Consider the following 20136-nt stretch of genomic DNA (forward strand, 5'->3'; position numbering starts at 1 on the left):
TCTTCTTCAAAGGAAAATCCCGAGTCGGTATCGATCTTTCTCCCGCTCGGGCGAAAAACGGTCTCTACAGATAATATTAGAAAACACTAGGTGACGATTTTGGGATAATATATATTTTCTAATTATCACTGAAATCAAAATTATTAACACTTAAACAGGGGATGAAATTAACCACATGATTGTTGGCCTATTCAATCTTCATGGTAGCCATGCATAATCAGTAACCAAATTAAGGATATTATTCCAGTAATTCATGATCTCCTCGACACTACTACTGCTATCACCACCGTAGTTTGGTTCATTCAAGTTCTTATTAGGCGCCGCCATTGACGAACTCTGCCGATGATCATTGCCGGAATCCCGAACCATTATATCCGGATAATTATTACCTTCCATATTCATGTTTATAATTTCTTCCTTGTATGAATCTTGATGACACCATGCAGCCATTTCATCCAACCTCATAGTGGTATCCAATAATCTTTCCTTATTTTTCCAACCTTCACAAGGAACCGATGAGTTCCCGACGAGGCAGTCGTTGATTAATCCGTTAGGTAACATGTTTTCCATCAAGTTCAATGTCGGTGTCGGACACTGGAGGTTGTTGGTATTGAGAGTGAACAATCCGGTGACTACGCCTTGCCAAGCTTTGAGTACGTCAATGCATTGGGGCCTAATTATTGGTGGTGCCATAACCGAGGAAGAAGAAGAAGAGGAGGAGGAGGAGGAACCAGCGGCTATCGGAAGGCTTTGAGGAGGGTTCGACACGAGTTTTGACGCTAGAACCAGCCTAGCTTCGGCTTCTAACCGAGCACTCTCCCATTGAGCCATATGACTGAGGTAAGCTGCATCGCTGGGGTTACCGGTTGCGGACTCGAGGGCATCGATTTTAGGCTTGTGGGTGACCGGATCGATCCCCATCTTGCTCAATCTTTTCTTCATATGTGAATTCCAGTAGTTCTTGATCTCGTTGTCCGTTCTTTTCGGTAAATGAGTTGCAATAACCGACCACCTATATACACACACATGTTCAAATCAATTTAAGCAACTCGATGACTTTATATATCATTAATGAATCAAATGATGATAAAAATTACTTGTTTCCGAGAAGGGCATGGAGCTGAATGATGGTTTGTTCTTCATGTAAACTGAACTTTCCTCTTTTGATATCGGGTCTCAAGTAGTTAATCCACCTGAGTCTGCAACTCTTACCACATCTTTGAAGCCCTTTATTGTATCAAAAAAGCAAATTAAACAGTAATTAAGAACCGTGATCGACGATGGAAAATAAATACTAAGATATTCTTACCAGCTTTTGCAGGCAAAGCTCTCCAGCTTCCATGGCCGTGTTGTCCAATGTAAGCTGAGAGCTTTTGATCTTCTTCGGGAGTCCATGGCCCTTTCTTCAACCCCACCTTATTGCAACATGGAGACCGTCCCATTTTCTCGGTAAATATTAAGGGGAAAAAAACCGAACACAGAAAATCTTTTGGTTCTTGGAAACAAGACAGTGAAAGAGATGGTTGAAACTTGAAAGCAGGGGGGAAATGATGGTTAATTACATGGAGTAAAATACATAGTACACGTAAATATATATAGGCGATACAATTACATATGGTACGTACTTTCGACTGCGTGCAGTAAACTGTAAATAATAAATATATAGCTGTTTGGTACAATTTTATAAAATTAAGTAGACGCATAGGTTAAAAGCAAAAGGGTGATAGTTATAAATAATTTGTATCGGCCGTAATTATGAGATTTGTGGCATTGCAGGGTCTTTTTTATGTTTCATTCATAACGGGCATTCATGTTACATTAGGTCACCCCTTTTAATATGATGCTTTTAATAGTAAATGAAGTCATTAGGATTAAACTAAAAAAAATTATAAATTTAGTCACCAATATTATAATTTTTCTATAGAATCGGCTAGTATTATTAAACATAAAAAATATTCAAACTACAATGATGGTTTACAACCACGATTGTAAACTAAATATATAATAAATATATTTTTCTATAATAATTTACACAAGGAACTAGCCACTTAAAGATCACAAAAGGATCATATAAGGGAAATGTTAAAAAATTAACCATATAAACTCGAACAAAAGAATATTTAAATAGGAATGATCGCATCGACAAATGAACAATAAAAGAAGATCAAGCTATTGAAAGACCACAAAAAAAATAACAAATCAGAGTCGATCGACATGAGGAAACTATCCAAGAACGTAAATCGCGTATCTAAATCCAATTTGAGGGCCCATAGCAAGGAAGATTAACATGATAACAAATAAGCATCATCTTGATCAAGCGTGACAATGTCAAATTCAATCATGAAAAAAAGGTGAACAAAAACAATAGTCAAACAAATGAAAATGTGTGAAAAGATAAATAATTTGGTGAAGTAGGTTATCTTATTTTTAATTTTCAAATATAGCCAAAATTTGCATTTAGCTCATGTACTATAGGAAACTTGTGAATTTAATACCTCTACTTAATTTACTCAAATATAGTACTTCTACTTTTGAAAATGTCAAAATTTGGTCTCTCAATTTTTTTTCTTATCCCTGTTAAAGGAATTCTGGTTTGCTTTTACAATATATTTATTTGGGGGTCCAGAAGAAATTTATTGGACCAGATTAACAAGATGAGACTTTCACACAGAAAAAAGATCGTACGAATTTATTCGATGTAACCAATTATAATAATTCCTTTCTAGATATTAATATTTAGAAAAGATGTTTATTAATTGTAGTTCATTTGACTATTTAATTAATTTATAATTGTTTTGAAATTTTGAATTAATTCAATTTTATTAATAGACACTCGTGATTATTAAAAATAGATCGTGATTAAATTATGATAAAATCAGTTTGTCAATGTATATTTATCTTTCACCGTCGATAGTGAAGTCTACTTGTATATATCATTTTTAATATATTTGATTAAAAAAATTAATCAATACATAATTAATAATTGATGTGATATTTAAGAAAAATACATTAACGGATTATTTTCTCTTAAATTTATTAAAATTTCTGAATTTAGATACAGAATTGGTGAAAAACTGTTCATGTACAGTTATCGTTTTTATTGCAATTGAATCAGTGAAAATAACTAATAAAAAAGATTTCTTATTTATTAAAATATGGTATGGGAAAGATTTTTCCACCAATTCTGTATTTAATCAGGGTTTCAAATAGCGGTCGAATAACAGTATCGCGGTCGCGACGGTGTCCGAAACCGCTATCGTAAAAAATAACGGTGTGAAGCGGGATCACACCAATAGCGGTGGATCGCGGCCGCATTTAACGGATCACGGCAATAGCGGACTACTATTCCACTATTATTCCGTTATTTTAATTAAAAAACAGGTTTTTTTTATTAAAAAAAATCAGCTCATTCAAAAAAATTCACGATCGCAATATCCGCAATGACCGCAATAACATCCGTTATATCCGCAATCGTGATAAACACAATTCGATCGAAAATTTAACCGTGAACGCTATTTAAAACTATGTACTTAACATCAATGATCAGAATTGAATACATGAGATAAAGTTGTGGAACTACTAGTAATTATAAGGATAAAGTTTCCACGGAATTAATGTCCAAATTACTCTTCGCTTGGGAAACTCTCATAATATTGAATATTTAGATAATTAAAAGTGGTCGAAGAATGTGATTAATTTCGGCTTTGTTGTCGGGCCAAGACATGCTCTACATTATTTATAATAAGAATTATAAATAAATACAAACGGTCAATTTATAATTAAAAAAAAACTCAAGTCTGAAAAACACAAATTATCATGTTAAGTTCTCCATAAAATATTAATTTAATTTATATAATTTAAATAACTAAATATTTTAATTGACAAAATTAAAAGAGTTTAATTTATCGAAAAAAGATACATAAAAGGAGAAAAAAGTTGGTAGAAATGCAGAGAAGTGTGAAAGAAAATAACTAGATTTCAGTAGTGGCGTCCACCAATCCATTTACACGCATTTATTTTAATTTATTTATGCTTTAAATTAATATGTTCATGACACGAATTAAACTAACTTAATAGTTAAAAGAATGTTTTTTATTATTAGTGGTTTTAGATGCATAATTTTTTAGTTTTTATTGTCAAATGATTGAAAGTCTTTAGAACATATATTATCACTTTTCTTTGCTCGGAAAATATGATTTTTTGTTAGAATCACAAGAGCCGACACATGAATAGAGTGCTTTATTAAAAACCTCCCTAAATTTAAGTGGATGAAAAGTGTACACTTTGAGGTTGTGGGATCGAGTCTCACGGAGGGTATTTCATAATTCAGAAGTCTCCTACAGAAACTACTCTCAATCTGTTGTTGGGGACAGCTTACTATCTTATCTCCCCTTACCCCATTACATATGAGAACAAGGGCCCGCCATTTTTTAAAAGTGTACACTTTGATAGGATAGTAAATAAGGAGAGCAGACCAAAGCAAATACAAATACATCAAAAACTATCTATAACTTATAACTACCCTAAAACAGATTCTACCACTTGTAATCATCACGATTAATAAAAAAATCGATATATTTACGGGCAATGGAGAAATGAAGTAAATGTAAAAATTGATTAGCACCATTAATCGAAATTAATATGGACCGGTGATGGGTGAAGTGTGAAATTCAATGCCTGCATCACTGCCACTCTCAGTTTCTCTTCATATTCCCCCCCCCCCCACAAAATTAATTACAATTCAGATGAGTGAATAATTAGGGTTGTATCCCTGCCGTTGATCGTCATAATGGATTTTATGAAGAGAACATTAAGTTTGCTGTTTCTGGTCATGATTGAGTACACGACGTCGCTGCCTTCCCTTGGAAGGGGCATCTTATCTTATTTAACGATGGCAGCCTTTAAAATTACTCCTTTTGTTGTGAGTGATTAATAACATAACATTAATGGACTGCTACTGCAGCCTTTCGCACAAGGAATTATAACACTGCAATGGGAAAATAACATAACATTATCGCTCGAAGGCAGCTCGTGATTTGACAAAATTGTTTCATTTACTTCGAAAATACTTTATCAATAAAAAATGTCTAAAATATATGAACGTTTAAAAATTTTAGAAAGACAACTATTTTTCATCCGTCCCCCTCTCAGATTCATCTCTAATCATAAACTCCAGTCTTTATTTCTTGAATAATGTCTGTCGTTCCTCTTTTGTCTTTGTTTATTTTCTTAATTTTTTAATAAGAATAATTATGATTTTATTGTACGTGTTTTTCTGCTTTTGTGACATATATTTTATAATCTTTCTCAATCGTTTGATCGTTTTTTTATTTATATTTTTTCGAGATGAAATTTGACGGCACCACGACTGATCATCACTTATGACCTTTTTGTTTTCCCAGTTTCCTCATCATTACAGTTGCTGGTTTTACAATGTTTACGGGAACTTCTTGCGAGGAATTTGTCTGCAAATGGAAATGGCAATGATAATAACCGAACCAACACTTAGCCTGCAGTTTTTGCTTGTAGCTTTTACTATTCAACTACTCCCATTATCCCGCCTTGAAGTGGCACTGATTTACATGTCTTATACTTCAATTCCCACTGTTCTACGCATTAATATATCAAAAACAGCCTTCGATTTGGTTTGATTTGTATTTATGTTTACATATGTCCCCAACGCGTAAATATTTGTATTTTTTGGACAATGTAAACTTTTGTCTATTTCAATTTATTTTCTATTTAATTTAATCTCATTTTTAATTTATCTTCGACAGAATCATTGACATCAACCTTAATAAAGAATGACTTTACGATATTGTATTTATCTTAAATAACTTTATCAAACACTCTAACTTATTTTTTAAAATAACTTTTATACATCATTTTCCCTTTATTTTCTAGTTTTTTATCATAGTTTTCTAAATTAAAATATTGTTTGTTGTCATAAAAATGATGATAATATATGGAATTAGATCGAATTTTTATCAATTAACTTTTTTAAGAAATATACAAGTAAATGTATTTATTCACAAAAAATGAATTATTATTCACCTATATTTTTTTTAATATTATGAAGCGATTATAACGTAGAATATGTTTAGAATTTTTTTAGTTATTGACAAAGCGCACACGCTCTGTAAATACTATTTTTCAAACTCGAAATTTTTAGGAAGAACAACACTATTTACCTTTAAATAGATGTTTTTTTATATTTGTATGATTGTTAGCGTAACATATAATAAAGAATGAATTTGAATACAATTAAATTGTATATTTTTCTGATTTCAAAGATTAAGAGAATCTAAATAATTTAGGTACTATATAAAAATCGAAATATTGCTTATTCTATTTTAAACTCGATAGAATTTATTATCGTACTTTACGAAAATCGATTATCGATAAACAAGTAAACTTGAACAATTGATTTTTTACTAATTTATTATATATATAAACTCTTTAAGTTATTTTAAATTCGTAGTTAAATGAAACTTTGGTTCATTAGATTATGATCAAAATACAGATATATCAGATGATAAAGAGTTCACCAAATCATGCACGCTATCCCAAACCATCGGTACATCCAAAGCCGAACCACCGGCATTTTCATAATTTTCAACCTTAAATGAGTCCTCAAACCATGCATCGATGTCGCTAATCGTTTCCTCAATTTCATGCAGTTGGTTCGATTCATCAACGCATTTCAATGCATCGAACCCCATTTCACCATCCGCATAGCTGGTGACAGTATGTCCAATGGCGGAGAAACCGAGCCCCTGGCTGGGGAAGGCGAGCATGCCTGCGACCACACCTTGCCATGCTTGGAGTACGTCGAGGCACCTAGGTTGACTGAGCCGATTCGGATCGAGAGTAAGGTGCTTGTTCTTCGGGTGGATGTGGATCGAATTCGGGTTCGGGATGACCTGTTTCGAGTCACGGACCAACCTAGCCTCGGCCTCGAGCCGAACACTTTCCCACTGAGTCGTGTGGCTTAGATTTGAACCGTTCTTGATCGAACCAGACGGGGTGGTCGATGCCTCTACGCGGGGCTTGTGAGTCATTGGATCGATACCAAGCTTTACCAGCCTTTTCCTGATATGCGTATTCCATGTTGGATCATAAACTTGATCCATTATGGGAGCCTAAACCCAAACCCAAACTAAATTGATGTCATTACTTACATCATTTAATTAAAGATGTCATTGCTTACATCATTTAATTAATGATGTCATTGCTTACATCAATTTAGTTAGGTGAGAGTTAGATATTTGTTGAATTTGTAATGGTTTAAATTAATTTATTTGTGTGGTGTAGGATTGTTCTTGAGTAGTATAAATACCCCTTTCCATTTTAGTTTTAAGCATCAAGAAAAATTAAGAGCTTCTAAGTGAGTGAAGAAGCAAAGTCTTATAAGAGTGAGTTGTAGTTCTTGTTTTTGAGTGAGAGTACTCTTGTAATATTTGTTTGAGTTTCAATAAAAGTTGTTTGTGTGAGCGTTTTATTTCCAACAAAGTGGCATCAGAGAGAGTTGGAAAGATCGAAGGTCTCGACGAGAGGAATACGCCGCCGCCAGAATTTTCTCAATCTGAGTTCTGACGCACCGCCACGCACCGCCGGAAGACTGCTGCCAGAAAATCGAGTTGACTCACCGAGTTGAGCCGATTCAGCCGAGTTGGAGCCCTTGACCGAGGTGTCCAAGTCCCTCCAAAGTTTTTTTTTTCATCGTTCCGGATTCATCCGTGCAATCGGATTTTACAAAATCTCATTATATTGAGAGATATGGCAAATGGTATGGCACCATTCCAAGTTCCGACACTCAACAACAACAACTACGACAATTGGAGTATCAAAATGAAGGCACTTCTTGGATCACAAGATGTGTGGGATATCATAGAGAAAGGCTATAATGAGCCTGCGGATGATGATGTTTTTGCTACTCTTACACCAGATCAAAAGACAACTTTGAAGGATTCAAGAAAGAGAGACAAGAAGGCTCTCTACCTCATCTATCAAGCATTAGATGATGATGGTTTTGAAAAGATTTCAAGTGCAAGCTCTAGCAAGGAAGCGTGGGAGAAGCTGCAAACCTCTTACAAAGGATCCGAGCAAGTGAAGAAGGTTCGTCTCCAAACATTAAGAGGTGAATTCGAATCCTTAAACATGAAAGCATCTGAGTCTATTTCAGATTATTTCTCAAGAGTAGTAGCTGTTTCTAATCAATTAAAAAGAAATGGTGAAAAGTTAGACGATGTGAGGATAATAGAGAAGATACTCCGTTCGTTGGATCCCAAATTTGAGCACATCGTCGTGATGATTGAAGAAACTAAAGACTTGGAAGAAATGAAGATCGAACAGCTCCAAGGATCATTGCAAGCATACGAAGAGAAGCATAAAAAGAAGCATGAGTTTACTGAGCAACTCCTCAAGCTGCAACTCAAGGATATGCATGAGAGCCAACGCAATGATAGAAACCAACGTGGCCAAGGCAGAGGTAGAGGCCATGGACGAGGTGGAAGTCGAGGTCGTGGACGAGGCTGGAATTACAACAATAACAATTCCAACAACAACTATGAGAAAGGAGAAAGCTCAACACGAGGCCGTAGAAGAATTAATCCAACTCAAAGTATGACAAATCTCAAATTCGATGTTATAATTGTCAAAAATTTGGGCATTATGCTTCAGAATGTAGAGCTCCCAACAACAAAATTGAGGAGAAGGCCAATTACGTGGAGGAAAAGATAGATGGCAAAGAAACTCTTCTTCTAGCACGAAAGGAAACTGATGGTGGCCAAGCAAATTCCTGGTATCTTGACAGTGGTGCAAGCAATCACATGTGTGGAAGGAAAGACATGTTTGTGGAGCTAGACGAGTCAGTAAGTGGAAATGTTTCGTTTGGAGATGATTCCACAATAGCAGTGAAAGGGAGAGGTAACATTCTTATCCGTTTGAAAGATGGGAGACATCAATTTATTTCAAATGTCTACTATGTGCCCAATATGAAAAGTAACATTTTAAGTTTAGGGCAACTGGTAGAGAAAGGTTATGATATTCATATGAATAATTATAATCTTTCTATAAAAGATGATAAGAATAACTTCATTGCTAAAGTGCCGATGTCAAAGAATAGAATGTTCTTGATCAACATACAAAATGATGTTGCAAAGTGCCTGAAAGCTTGCTACAAAGATGCATCATGGCTTTGGCATCTTCGATTTGGGCATCTCAATTTTGGAGGTCTAGAGCTATTATCTAAGAAGGAGATGGTGAAAGGACTACCTCACATCAACCATCCTGACCAACTCTGTGAAGGGTGTCTAGTCGGGAAACAATTCAGGAAAAGCTTTCCAAAGGAGTCAGAGACAAGAGCTAAGAAGCCACTTGAGCTCATCCATACCGATGTGTGTGGACCGATCAAGCCAAGTTCTCTCGGTAACAATAACTATTTTCTTCTCTTCATTGATGATTTTTCAAGAAAAACCTGGGTATATTTCTTGAAACAGAAGTCAGAAGTTTTTGAAGTATTCAAGAAGTTCAAAGCAGCAGTGGAGAGAGAAAGCGGTAGAAAGATCAAAGCCATGAGATCCGATCGAGGTGGAGAATTTACTTCCAGGGAGTTTCAAGAGTTCTGTGAAGCAAATGGAATTCGTCGACCAATGACAGTTCCTAGATCCCCCCAGCAAAATGGTGTGGCAGAAAGAAAGAATAGAACAATCCTCGACATGGCACGAAGCATGCTCAAAAGCAAGAAACTACCCAAAGAATTTTGGGCGGAAGCAGTATCGTGTGCAGTCTACTTGTCAAATCGATCTCCAACAAGAAGTGTATGGGGAAAGACACCGCAAGAGGCATGGAGTGGAAGAAAGCCTGGCATTTCCCACTTGAGAACCTTTGGAAGTATAGCCCATGTTCACGTACCAGACGAGAGAAGAACGAAGCTTGATGATAAAAGCGAGAGTTTTATCTTCATCGGCTATGATGCTAATTCGAAGGGCTACAAGTTGTACAATCCAGACAATAAGAAGTTTGTGATTAGTCGAGATGTGGTCTTCAACGAAGAAGGAGAATGGGATTTTAACTCTCATACAGATGACTTCAATTTCTTTCCTCAGTTTGAAGAAGATGAGCAGACAATGAGGGAGCAACTAGATGAATCTCAACAAGAGCTTGCAACTCCACCCACTTCACCAACATCAACCACTCAAGGAGACTCATCACCTTCATCATCGTCAAGTGGGAGTCAAAGTGAAAGAGTTGTGCAACGCACAAGAAGCCTTAGAGATCTCTATGAGGTAACTGAACGACAAGATAATCTTACATTATTTTGTCTGTTTGCCGATTGTGAACCAGTGAGCTTTCAAGAAGCGGTACAAGAAAAGAAATGGAGAGATGCGATGGACGAAGAAATCAAGGCCATCGAGAAGAATGACACATGGGAACTTACCTCACTTCCCAAGGGACATAAGGCGATAGGTGTCAAATGGGTGTACAAAACAAAGCAAAACGCCAAAGGAGAGATTGAAAGGCACAAGGCGAGGCTAGTTGCTAAAGGCTATAGTCAAAAGGCTGGAATTGACTATGATGAGGTATTTGCTCCTGTTGCTCGATTGGAGACTATCAGACTAATCATTTCTTTGGCAGCTCAAAACAAGTGGAAGATACAACAGATGGATGTAAAGTCCGCCTTCCTAAATGGAGTTCTTGAAGAGGAACTTTACATTCAGCAACCATCAGGCTATGAAGTCAAAGGGCATGAAGACAAGGTGTTGAAGTTGAAGAAGGCTCTTTACGGGCTAAAACAAGCACCAAGGGCATGGAATAGCCGAATCGACAAGTACTTCCAAGAGAATGGCTTCAACAAATGTCCCTACGAGCATGCTCTATATATCAAGATCAAAGATGAAGATATTTTGATCGTGTGCCTCTACGTGGACGATTTGATCTTCACTGGAAGCAACCCAAGCATGTTTAATGAATTCAAGGATGTGATGATGAAAGAATTCGAGATGACAGACATGGGGCTCATGGCGTACTACCTTGGCATTGAAGTTAAGCAACAAAATGATGGAATTTTCATTTCACAGGAAAGCTATGCAAAGGAGATACTGAAGAAGTTCAAGATGGAGAACTGTAAGCCAATAAGCACACCGGCAGAATACGGGATCAAGATGACCAAACATGAAGAAGGCGAAAGTGTAGATCCAACATTCTTCAAAAGTTTGGTAGGAAGTCTACGCTATCTAACTTGCACGAGACCCGATATTCTTCACGCAGTTGGATTGGTTAGTCGCTACATGGAATCCCCAACAACCACCCATTTTAAAGCCGCAAAGAGAATTCTTCGCTATCTGAAAGGTACAATTGACTTTGGCTTGTTCTATTCAGTTTCTAATGATTACAAGCTTGTTGGATATAGCGACAGTGATTGGGGTGGAGACATAGATAATCGAAGGAGCACTACTGGATTCGTATTTTTCATGGGAGATATTGCATTCACATGGATGTCAAAGAAACAACCGATTGTCACATTATCCACTTGTGAAGCGGAATATGTTGCTGCTACCTCATGTGTTTGTCATGCAATTTGGCTTAGAAATCTATTGAAGGAGATTGGTTTGATACAAGAAGAGCCTACCAAGGTTTGTGTCGACAACAAGTCAGCCATTGCCTTAGCGAAGAATCCAGTATTCCATGATCGAAGCAAGCACATTGATATTCGCTACCACTATATAAGGGAGTGTGTTGCAAGAAAAGATGTGGAAGTTGAATATGTGAAGTCACAAGATCAAGTTGCTGATATTTTTACCAAGCCACTGACCAGCGAAGACTTCTTAAGATTAAGGAACCTACTAGGGGTCACGAGATCAAGTTTAAGGGAGGGTGTTGGATCATAAACTTGATCCATTATGGGAGCCTAAACCCAAACCCAAACTAAATTGATGTCATTACTTACATCATTTAATTAAAGATGTCATTGCTTACATCATTTAATTAATGATGTCATTGCTTACATCAATTTAGTTAGGTGAGAGTTAGATATTTGTTGAATTCGTAATGGTTTAAATTAATTTATTTGTGTGGTGTAGGATTGTTCTTGAGTAGTATAAATACCCCTTCCCATTTTAGTTTTAAGCATCAAGAAAAATTAAGAGCTTCTAAGTGAGTGAAGAAGCAAAGTCTTATAAGAGTGAGTTGTAGTTCTTGTTTTTGAGTGAGAGTACTCTTGTAATATTTGTTTGAGTTTCAATAAAAGTTGTTTGTGTGAGCGTTTTATTTCCAACATTCCAATGGTTCTTGATCTCATTGTCGGTCCTGTTCGACAAGTGAGCTACCATGGCCGACCACCTAAATAAATTCGGACAAACCAAAAAACATGAACATCAAATGTTAATAACAATAAACTAACTAATATAATTACTTGTTTCCGAGAAGGGCATGTAGCTGAATGATGGTTTGTTCTTCCCGTAAACTAAAGTTTCCTCTTTTAATATCAGGTCTTAGGTAATTAATCCACCTCAGTCGACAACTCTTCCCACATCGTTGAAGCCCTGTATACATAAACCAAATCGAAAACCATGCAAATTTTAAACAAGATATTACATAAAGACTGACAAAACGATTACAAGGCTAAAACAATTACCAGCTTTCTGAGGCAAGGCACACCAGTTACCATGGCCATGTTTTTCAATGTAAGCCATTAGTTTTTCGTCTTCTTCAGCCGTCCATGGGCCTCTCTTCAAACCGGCCACCTTCTTGTTGCCATTGTTCAGAGACGACCCTCGCCGCATCTTGGCCGTAAACCGAAGCAAAACGAAATAACAGGCTGCCTGAGAATTGGGATTTGAGTGAATGAATTTTGGTTTTCTTTTACTGAATGGTTAAATGAAGTTATTTGTTGAGAAGAAGAACAAAAAGGACAGAATATGAAAAAGAGAGGAGAATTGGTTGGAAGTGAAGAGTAAAATAGTGGTGGGTGGCGAATATATAAGCGATGATAATCAACTGGAATTGGGATACCCGAAAATTCATGAATGGAGCCTAAATAAATTAGTCCAACTACTTGGTGATACATTGACGACCCCACGTGAATATTGTTTTCGCAATGAATTTTGTTGGATTAACATTATTATTATTTTTTTCTCAATAGTTTACGATTTTATTAAAGATTTAAAAGTACAATCTTGAATTTAAGTTGCATGCCTTATTAAAAAACCCCTAAACGTAAAAGGAGGAAAAGAGTATAACACAACTTATTATTATTAATATAATACATAGCAAGATATGAAATTAAATGTGTTTAAACGCTCAAATTCTCCTATTGTTTTTTATGATAGTTATCTATATGTTTATTATTTATGTTTGTATTTTAGGGAGTTAGTAAAGACTAAGGCTTTGGGTTCTTGAGCATTCAAATTAACCCATTTTTTTAATTGCTAATTAAAGCAACTAACACAAAACACATATACATATAGGCATAATATTATACATTATATATGTATCAATTGACTGTTATAAAAAGATTTTTTTCATTACTTTAGGATGTTTACGTTAATACATGTTCATAGTATTCTTAATTAATTAATAATGAATATTCACTCTGCAGAACAACTATTTAAATTCAAAATATTTATGGAGAATAATATTTATTTTTACTATTTACGTTCGAAATGATCATTAATCATTACATTGAAGTTTGAAAATAATTACCAGTCTGATTCAGAATCACGTTCGAAATGATTAGTCGTTGCATGCATGCATAAACTATGTCGATTCGCAGTGATTGACAAGACAAAACGATCATCGTACTGCACAATATTACAAAATGGTGATACATTACTCTTAACATCCAGCCACTATGGCCACATTATCGGCTATTGTGCAGCTTCCATTTGATGCTTCAACTTCCATTGATGGAAATGAAACTGGAATACCAATCAAAGCATCTGATTCTGATGAGACCTCCTTAAAATCTGCAGCTGCCACGGCCACGTTATCGGTAAACCAGGCATTTTCCGATGCGTACGTTGTCATCTCTTGTGTTAATGCCATGGTCGATAACATAGACTCATCCATCCAGTCTTCTAGTTCTTGCATTTGATTAGTACGTTTCCATTCATCCATGTAAACCGATTCATTGCATGTATATAAATGATCAGTGGCATTGCATTCTACAACGGCTTCGCCAATCTGAGTAAATGCTTAGTCGACAACCTGATCAAGAAGGGCGGTAGCAGAATATGTGGTCGGAGAATCTTTTAGCAGTACCGCAATAACGGGACGCACAGCAACCACATTGCTGTAAGTAAGGTGAGCAACAGTGACACTTTTTACAAAACTTCCATCAAGCTTTGCAGACTGGACGGCGGTGGAGAGCTGTCCCCAGTTGGTTTGATACCCCTTCCTTAAACCATCTGGATATAACATTTTATCAGCTCCACCGGGAACAACCGGTGCCAGTGCAGCTATTTTCTGCTGGATGACTTTGTACGTCGCGCTTCCGAACCCATCTGGAGACAAACTATAAGGGCCGTAGCCACCTTTTTCTCATCAGCTTTAGGCGTGTAATAGTTCAAGTTCTCAATCTTTTGGCGCAGTTCGGCAAATCCCAGTGGGATTTGATCTCTGTCTGCTTTACCCTCGAGGGCATCATAAGTATAACTGCCATTGAATGTAAGATCGGTTCTTGCAATGCCCTGGAAGAAAAGATTTTGTACGGCTACGGGAACATCTGCAAAGAATTAGGACGCTGCTCCGTCTCCTGATCGGTAACCCAAGACTAACGACACGTTTTTGTTGTTTTTCCCCTTGTTGTTAACGAAGAGTTCGACCACAACATATCGATGGAGATCAGTAGGTTTCAAATCGTTGAAGGCAACACCGGTATCCCTTGCGCTGCACTTGCATGGACTGTCAGTGTGTTTCTCAGATCATTAATGAACACATCGTACGTGCGTTTGGTGGCATCCGTAGTGGTGAATCTCACCTTATAAATGGGGGGTTGCTGTGGTTCCACTGCGGATACCCAACAGGCCAACACCTTCATTGCTTGCTCAGTTTCGATCTTTATGGGAATAGACAAACTGCTTTGCTTTCCAAATGGAAGGAGGACAACGCCTTTTTATAGATAATTATTTTACTCCAACACGCGTAAAACTGTGATTGCCTGTTTTTCTAATTAAAATAAATCTTATCTATATGTAGTGGCAATGACACAATGCATTATTTTAGGACTTATCACGTTTATAAAAGCTACTTGCCTTGACAAGACATTAATAAACACGACGGAAGCAATATTTACTTTTAAAGTATATTGTTTTTCACGTTCAATTCGGAGAATTAAATTAAAATTTCAGGGTGAGCATACGTATAATAAGTTGTTTGCACAAAATATATATTTGTGATATTGAACAAGACTGACAAATAATCTACCAGTATAATTGTGATTCCTATTAGACCGATGCTCCTGTCTTATTTTGATCTTGTCTAAAAGGTTTTGACAATCTTTTTTAGACAATTTTCTGATAAAAATGGCCAAGTTTGAAACCAGTAGTAGTCAGAATTATCTCTATCTCACCAGTTGAAACTTTAAACTCTGCGTCTCATATAACCATTGTCTATAACAACATAATGTTGTTGATTCATTGACTTCAACGCTCCTTTTAGCCTCCTTATTTTTCTGAAAAAGAACCTGCATTGGATTACCCTGGATTGGAACCTGCCAAGACTTACTCATAATGTCAGCAGATTCAAAATGAAGAGTCCAAAAACTAAAGAATTTAAGTGGTTTAAGCTTATTTGCAGGAATTTCTTTAGAAAATCAAATCACAGCTGAACGATGATCCGAAGTTTACTTATTTATTTAATTTCAATACATATAAATATCTTTGTATTCTGGGTGCATATGCTCCCACTTTCATGGCTGCCCTTGGAACCAAATCTGACTAGAGCGTTGGGCGCTGTAGTAATTGACAGTAATCTGAGGAAGGGTTGCACTGGTATCTTTCACGTCCATCACATTTTGAGTCACTAGATGCAAAATTGTGCCATCGCTCTGAAATCGCCACCGCTCCTCGACATATCAATCGCACGTTCCCACGGTGACCAAGCTCCCACCCGCATCTCCGACTTATAGACACCCATCTCGGTTCTTCAGTGGCCTGATCGTGTCATCTGGATATATTGCCCACTGTTGTTCGATATCTTGACGCACACATCTCGAGCCACACTTGACTTCCGCTTGCTAGCAAGCACAAACTTTTATAACCAACAATGGTGGTCAGTAATGGCTCCGTGTTATTGCTGGCATACCAAGCTTGATTAGAACTACACCTATCGGTATCGACAACGAGACTAAACATGCCCGAACTATCTTTCCTTGCTGTCAAAACAAGCCCGGATTTGGGATTCAATACGCTTCCATCACTTAGGAATTTCCATTTGGTGGCATCAGAGACGGCCTTGTCACAGTCATAGATCATCACGTAGCTCTCCGAGCTGTATCCGTAAGTGGTCAAGCATTTGCCGCCTGATCGAATCGTGTTATCCTCTGACCTCAATGCCCACAATTGATTGGCCTTGTTCTGTCCACATTCCCATAGGATTATGCTGTTTCCATCGTCGTATCTTCCCTGGTATACATCAACACACATACCATTTCGTCCGGTGATGTACGATGTTGGTGCTACCACTGTTTCACAAGTCTCATCGTCGTCTCCCAAGCCGGAAGCCAAAAGCTGTGGACTATTATTTCTTCTCTTGCATTTGTATGGCATTAGTGCAATCGTGAAAAGAACTTCTCTCAAGGTTCTCAAAAGCACTTGGATTCCATCATACACTAAATGAACTGGTGTTGGGAAGATTCCGTTTGTTGCACTTTGGATGGCGGTGGAGATGCGGCTCCACACGTTTTCGTACTCCGTCATTAAACCATCTGGATAGTACCTTCCGTAAGTTCCATCCTCGAAAGGGTCGCAAACCGTACGTATCTGTTGCTGGAGGTTTCTCAATCGCACAGCTTCCGAAACCATTTGGATGGAAACTAAGAGGGCTCTTTCAAAGATTCCACGATTATCATGCGTAGGTTGGTAGATATTCATGTTCTGAATGTGTTGGCTTAATTCGTCGATTCCCAGAGGTATTTCCCTTCTGTCACCGACTCCTGCAGCAGCTTCAAGTGACCCGTAACGCTCAGTAAACGGAAGGGATTCTCTTTCAGTGCCCGGGAACAAAGCGTTACGTACGTCATCGGGAACGCTGCTGAAAAAGTAGGAACGATTACTTCCACCCGCTTGAAAACCCAAGATATACACGTCGCTGACATTCAAAGCTAATGTGACGGTTTGGTCTCCATTCGATAGTTCCACCAGAACATACTGTCGAGGATCATTAGGCTGCAATGGATCTGGCAACACCGGTATATCTCCGGATCTATCTGCGCGGTCTGTCAACGCATTAAACAGATCCTTCATAAACATCAAATAGGAGTTCCTGGTGGCACCCTTGGTGTTGAATTTCACCTTGATTATGTTTACGACAGTACCCAACATGCTTAATTGACTGTGATCCGTGAAGATGGTGCTCTCGTTTTCTATCCTAGTGATGCCGCTGCGGCGCCGTTGGTCGACAATAGATAACCGACAGGCACAGATTATAGCCAACACTGCAATCCACACCTTCATATTTTGCAGATAAAACACAACTTTCATTTTGAGAACTTTTTTGGAAGCAGAGACCGTGTTTTGGATTTCTAAAAGCTTACAGTACCGGGAGGGAGAGAGAGCCTTTTTATAACAACTTTTGTAAGTAATAAATCAAATTTTCCATGCAATTGCGTGTAGGGGTGATTAATGAGTTAACCTATAACTATAATCGGTCAAAATTCATTAAAATTTTGATTTGGATTAATTAGACTCAAGACCTTAACGAGTTGAGTTAGAGCAAAGTCCAACTCAACTCGATAAGTTCGCGAACAACTCGTTATTTTTTTATACGTTTTTAATAGTTATTTTAAAAAATTATTTCATTCAAAAATTATTAATTTACTAATAGATAATAAAAACATGAAAAATGATTAATCTATTAATTTATAGTATTAGTAGATTTTATCTATAATAATTTTTATAAGATAAAAATTTCAGTGAGCTTATCGAACAACGAGCTAAGCAATGGGCTTAACGAGCATGAGTCGAGCAACAAATTCTTTTAACGAGCAAAGTTTTAATGAGCTTAACGAGCAACAAAATATTTTAACGAGCAAGAGGTCAAGCACTGCCCAACTCACGATCGAATTGTTCGATAATCACCCCTAATTACGTGTACTACGTTACGTATCAGATGATTTCAGACAAGAATGAAAACATTATTCTATGCTCTCTTTGATTTTAAAATTACAATATTTTTTTAAAAATTTTGCGTAAATATGTACATAGCTTGTAGAAGTTTGTTTTTTCTTTAAAACAAATACAAGTCAATTAGGAGCTATTTAAAAAAAGGCGTAACAACCAAATTAAATAATAAAATAAAAAGGTGGCTAACTTGGAAAATTATTCGAACCATTAGTCTCCATGACTATATAAATAATATCAAAATGTTCGTAATTTTTTCTCTTTTTTTTTTATATTTTACAAAATTCACTTAATATTAACAAAAATTCATTCAAATTTTGATTTTTTAACACTCCAATTTCCTATAAATTGACCTCACATCCAAATATTAATAAGAAATTTATTCTTATTTTTATTTTTAATTAAGTCAATCAAGAGCAATTTGAGGAAAAAAACTCCTAAAACCAAATTAACTATTTTTTACTTTGTCAAATTAAGAAATTTAGAGATAAGGTGGTTAACTTAGAACAATATAGGTTTCATTATGCATTTAGTACCTAAACTATCAGTTTTGATCCATTTTAGTACATAAACTTTCAATTTTTTTAAATCATACCTAACATTTAGTTTTTTTTTTCAATTTTAGAATCCATCATTAAAAACTTACGCGTTTAGCACCTAAACTGTCCGCTTTGGTTCGTTTAGTAACTAAATTATCAGTTTTGGTACTAAAATGAAACAAAAAACTAAACTTTAGGTATGATTTTGAAAAAAAACTAAAAGTTTAGATACTAAAACGGACCAAAACTGATATTTTATGTACGCATTATATGGATTTTGATTATAGTTTATCGTATTATAAAAAGAATATAACCATAGTTAGACCATATCTAATGATGACATTATAAAAATAGAGGATCAAATCATAATACAAATCAAAGCATAATGGTTAAATTCTATGTGAAGTAGAGGGACTAAAACCATAGTTAGACCATAGATATTCATGGGACTCTACTTACAAGATAAGGAGCACCAAAAAGCTAAGGTCCATGTTGGGTCAGCATTCGAAACCCACTCGTCATATTTTGCTCCATTACTGTCCAACATTTCCACACATCATCCAAAAACCATGAGCTCCTTCACCAATTCAACATTTTCCATCCATGTCAACCACAACTTCCCCGCACCTCAAAATCACCAGTGCAGCAAGCTCTCCCTTCCCGTAATCCGAGCATCGATTCAACCCGACAAAACAATGCAATCAATATCGGCAACCGGAGAAAACTCGTAACAACGTTTCTTGTTACTTCACTAGCAGCACTAGGACTGCAGGGCATGCCGGTAGCGGTGGCAGAGAATTGGATCACACATTCTTTTCTCAGGGAACGGTTTTTCGAGCCCGATTTGTCACCGGTGGACGCCTCGGTGAGAATCAAACAAACTGCCGAGGGGTTGCATAGCATGCGAGACATGTTGGACACCATGTCGTGGAGGTATGTCATGTTTTATATTAGACTGAAGCAGGCTTATCTTTCCCAGGATTTGAACAATGCCATGAATACATTGCCCCAAGGTCGTAAAGATGTGTATGTCAAAACAGCAAATGAATTGGTGGATAACACGGCCGAGGTACGTACGTTCGTATGATTATGAATCAGTTGAAATGGCAAACGATGATTTCTTAATAATTAATGATTTTTCTCTTTGATTTTCGTAGTTCGATTATTATGTCCGTACACCAGAAGTATACGAATCGTTCTTGTACTACGAGAAGACATAAAAATCCATATATGATCTAGTGGCATTATTGGGGTAG

At 36.7% G+C, this 20136-nt stretch overlaps 3 protein-coding genes and 1 pseudogene across 3 annotated transcripts; 1 reads left to right on the forward strand and 3 right to left on the reverse strand.

Moving 5' to 3' along the window:
• Positions 1-198: 198 nt before the first annotated feature.
• On the reverse strand, positions 199-1442 carry LOC120170956 (transcription factor MYB106-like). Its single transcript, XM_039178783.1, has 3 exons — positions 1310-1442; positions 1098-1227; positions 199-1012 (listed from the first exon to the last, which is right to left on the reverse strand). The coding sequence occupies exons 1-3, from the start codon at positions 1440-1442 to the stop codon at positions 199-201; spliced, it is 1077 nt and encodes a 358-aa protein (XP_039034714.1).
• Positions 1443-6512: 5070 nt separating this feature from the next.
• On the reverse strand, positions 6513-12856 carry LOC120170957 (transcription factor MYB16-like). Its single transcript, XM_039178784.1, has 4 exons — positions 12638-12856; positions 12416-12545; positions 12285-12342; positions 6513-7109 (listed from the first exon to the last, which is right to left on the reverse strand). The coding sequence occupies exons 1-4, from the start codon at positions 12783-12785 to the stop codon at positions 6513-6515; spliced, it is 933 nt and encodes a 310-aa protein (XP_039034715.1). The 5' UTR covers positions 12786-12856.
• Positions 12857-15868: 3012 nt separating this feature from the next.
• LOC120170940 (abrin-a-like) lies at positions 15869-17711 on the reverse strand. Its single transcript, XM_039178772.1, has one exon. The coding sequence runs from the start codon at positions 17700-17702 to the stop codon at positions 16164-16166; it is 1539 nt and encodes a 512-aa protein (XP_039034703.1). The 5' UTR covers positions 17703-17711; the 3' UTR covers positions 15869-16163.
• A 1686-nt stretch (positions 17712-19397) lies between these two features.
• LOC120170951 lies at positions 19398-20136 on the forward strand (annotated as a pseudogene).

Source organism: Hibiscus syriacus, unplaced genomic scaffold (genome assembly GCF_006381635.1).
Source record: "Hibiscus syriacus cultivar Baekdansim isolate YM2019G1 unplaced genomic scaffold, ASM638163v2 tig00111799_pilon, whole genome shotgun sequence".
Lineage (NCBI taxonomy): Eukaryota > Viridiplantae > Streptophyta > Magnoliopsida > Malvales > Malvaceae > Hibiscus > Hibiscus syriacus.

Excerpts from the sequence above, each read along its gene's own strand:
- LOC120170957 (XM_039178784.1), bottom strand. The coding sequence starts at position 12,785 with ATGCGGCGAGGGTCGTCTCTGAACAATGGCAACAAGAAGGTGGCCGGT. Across the intron at positions 12,546-12,637 it reads TGCCTTGCCTCAGAAAGCTG|GGCTTCAACGATGTGGGAAG; the intron begins GTAATTGTTTTA and ends TTATGTATACAG. Across the intron at positions 12,343-12,415 it reads CATGCCCTTCTCGGAAACAA|GTGGTCGGCCATGGTAGCTC; the intron begins GTAATTATATTA and ends GAATTTATTTAG.
- LOC120170940 (XM_039178772.1), bottom strand. The coding sequence starts at position 17,702 with ATGAAAGTTGTGTTTTATCTGCAAAATATGAAGGTGTGGATTGCAGTG.
- LOC120170956 (XM_039178783.1), bottom strand. The coding sequence starts at position 1,442 with ATGGGACGGTCTCCATGTTGCAATAAGGTGGGGTTGAAGAAAGGGCCA. Across the intron at positions 1,228-1,309 it reads AGCTTTGCCTGCAAAAGCTG|GGCTTCAAAGATGTGGTAAG; the intron begins GTAAGAATATCT and ends GATACAATAAAG. Across the intron at positions 1,013-1,097 it reads CATGCCCTTCTCGGAAACAA|GTGGTCGGTTATTGCAACTC; the intron begins GTAATTTTTATC and ends GTGTGTATATAG.